This window comes from Chanos chanos, chromosome 8, assembly GCF_902362185.1.
Source record: "Chanos chanos chromosome 8, fChaCha1.1, whole genome shotgun sequence".
Classification (NCBI taxonomy): Eukaryota; Metazoa; Chordata; class Actinopteri; order Gonorynchiformes; family Chanidae; genus Chanos; species Chanos chanos.
The window spans coordinates 32,818,749-32,821,467 of record NC_044502.1 but is presented as its reverse complement, the minus strand read 5'-3'; the positions used below and the strand labels follow the sequence as shown (position 1 = coordinate 32,821,467).

Sequence of the window (2,719 nt, the reverse complement as noted above, 5' to 3'; positions counted from 1 at the left end):
GACCAAGAGGTAACACACTGATAATACAGAAGATAATAGGAACAAGGAATATTCATTGTTTGTACATTAATTACAATAGTTAGTTTCCCCAGACCTTTGGATTATTTCCCTTTCTACCGGTCAGGTGTGTTCTGGAATGTGCACATGCCTCATGACACATTCTCTCCAATGTCCTCAGAGTTCTCTGAACCGTAAAACACAGAATTCAGACAATTTTTTGAAACGATGTCTGTGCTCCAGTACCATCCATATCCCGCTCACTGCAGAGAGTGCTGCTTCCTATGGAAGGGCAGTCGTAGACGTGTCCAGAGTGCGTGAGGTCGTTGGCTCTTCTTTTTGTTGACCCTGCACGCCTCAGCCTCCCTCTGTCGTATCTGACGTACAAGCGTGGCGAACACTTCATCGATGTAGTACCGCAAAGCGGCTGAGGTCTCAAAAAATGGACACTGGAACTCCTCAGCTAACCTTTTCCCCTCCTCTATCGATACCTAGTGGAGAGGATGACGCATTGCGTTACACAGAGATTTATTCACGGTGATTCTAGGCTAAAATCGAGCATTGCTCTGTGGATTAAAAGAAAAAAAACGGAAAATACCTGTCGTAGTTGCGCAAGGTCAGATTTGTTGCCCACTAGCACCAGTGGTGTGTCCACAGTGTGACGCACACGGTAGATGAGCTGTTTCAGCTGTCTTGCCTCCTGGAAGCTGCGGCGGTCAGTAATAGAGTAGGAGATAATGAAACCCTCACCTGCTCGCATATACTGATCCCTCATGGCCGTAAACTCCACCTGGACAACGCAGAGTTTATACCCATAACACTGCATGATTTATAACATAATTTTGGAACATGTAGGACATGTTGCACAGGTATGTTATTTCTTCTGCACTAGGGGGCAGCATCACAATTTATGGACCGTTTCGCCGTTAAACAGACAGGTATACCAGAGAGTGAGTGTGCTTGTTTTTGCCAGAGACAGAACATTTATTAGCCCTTTTGCACCATAATATGATGCAAGTTAAATGCAACAGATAGACAGATACATACATACACACATACATACATACATTGATACATGCTTGGTTTATTCACATCTTTTGCTGCCATATTTCATATATGTCTGCAGTAAATTGTAACTGATTTAACATCTCTCTTATTTATGTAGCAGGGACACTTCTCCTAGGTCATAAATGTGTGGACTGACCAGTAGGAACTTTGAACATGATAGATAAAAAAGTATAACTCTGAAGCATATCTAAACCACAAAGCTCACCTGCCCTGCTGTATCCAATATGTCAAGGTTTGCTGCTTCATTGTCAATTCGAATTTGGGTCTTGTACGCATCCTCTGAAAAACAAGTTCAATCTCAAAGCTAAGTAAAGTCTAAAAACAAGGTTTGACACACATATCCAAACAGAACATGACTCTCCTTTCACTTACCAATAGTTGGATCATGGTCCTCGGGGAATCTATGACTGATGAACTGCATTATAATGGCTGGGGAGAGTTGGCCACGTCAGCATGCAAATGTGGAATGAGATGGATGAAGAAAGAATGAATGGGACATATGGGTGTTGCCAAATGACATTCTCATGATCCTTAAGCACACGTGGATTAAGAGTTTGAGTAGGAGTCAGAGACCGGGACACAGCAAAGCAGTTGATTTGGCCGTAGGGTATGAGAATGAATTTCTTGGCACAATGATGTACACACAGGAAACACCAACACAGGCACAAAGAATGTAGACTCCCCCCTTTTTGCCCCACCATTTCCACCACCAACGAAACACTCTTATCGTGTTAGAACATGAGCAATGATGAGCGCCGAAGAGAGCTGACGGCCCCACCTTGAGAGTCCGAGAAGCTTAGCCTAGTTAAAAAAAAAGGGCCATGCCTTGTTACAAAACCCATCTTCTAATTTCCTCCGACCTAATCCTAAACATTATTAAACTACTTCTTTGGGCAATGGATCAACTCTAAGGTGAATTAAATATCAGACGGTGAAGTTACAGTCCAGAGATGTACAGCAATTTCATTTGAATCGGCTGATGTTTGACATGTAATTATGCTAGTTTTATCAGTTTCGATGATGCCCCACATCATTTGTAGGAGTAGAATCATAGAATACCCAGACCTGAATTCAACGTGAATAGGAAAACTATTTGTCCGAAAAGAGAAAATGATATTGTTAGGAGGACAAATAATAAAATTAAACATTTGAAGTTGAGAAGCCGTGTTGTGGGTGGGCTTGAATACGTTTTAAGAGAAAAATGAAGGAAATTATTCAGATTGGAATGCTTGGCCGCAGCTTGAGAGGAGACATGAGCACACTCACTTGGCTTTAATACTCACCACTTTTTCCCACACCACCGTCACCCAGCACCACCAGTTTGTATTCTCTTGGCAGTCCCCCTGGAGCCCCACCTGACTCCAGAGTTGACTCCATCTACACAGGTGGAGGTGAATGAGTGAATTACAATCAGTGATCAACATTTGTGAACCTCTAAAAAAAACACCAAATTGTTCAAGCAGCACAATTTGGAAAACATTTGGGTACAGAGTGTAAAGAATGGCTTGTTTACAATGTTTATGACATTAAAGGTCACATTTTCTTAATACAATTACTTTGAAAACTGATTAAAGAGAGATATTATCAATGAGTGCTCTACAGTGTAGACTGTGACAGGGGGAAATGATAATAATTATAGCAGAAGATTCATGTG

The 2,719-nt window shown here is 41.9% G+C and overlaps 1 protein-coding gene across 1 annotated transcript; it reads right to left on the bottom strand.

Annotated features, from left to right (window-relative positions):
- Positions 1-257: 257 nt before the first annotated feature.
- Positions 258-2,424, bottom strand: LOC115819611 (GTP-binding protein Rit1-like). The gene is made up of 5 exons (XM_030783114.1): positions 2,349-2,424; positions 1,438-1,494; positions 1,271-1,344; positions 596-787; positions 258-488 (listed from the first exon to the last, which is right to left on the bottom strand). Exons 2-5 carry the CDS (start codon positions 1,484-1,486, stop codon positions 258-260), a joined length of 546 nt encoding a protein of 181 aa, XP_030638974.1. The 5' UTR covers positions 1,487-1,494; positions 2,349-2,424.
- Between the last annotated feature and the right edge of the window lie 295 nt (positions 2,425-2,719).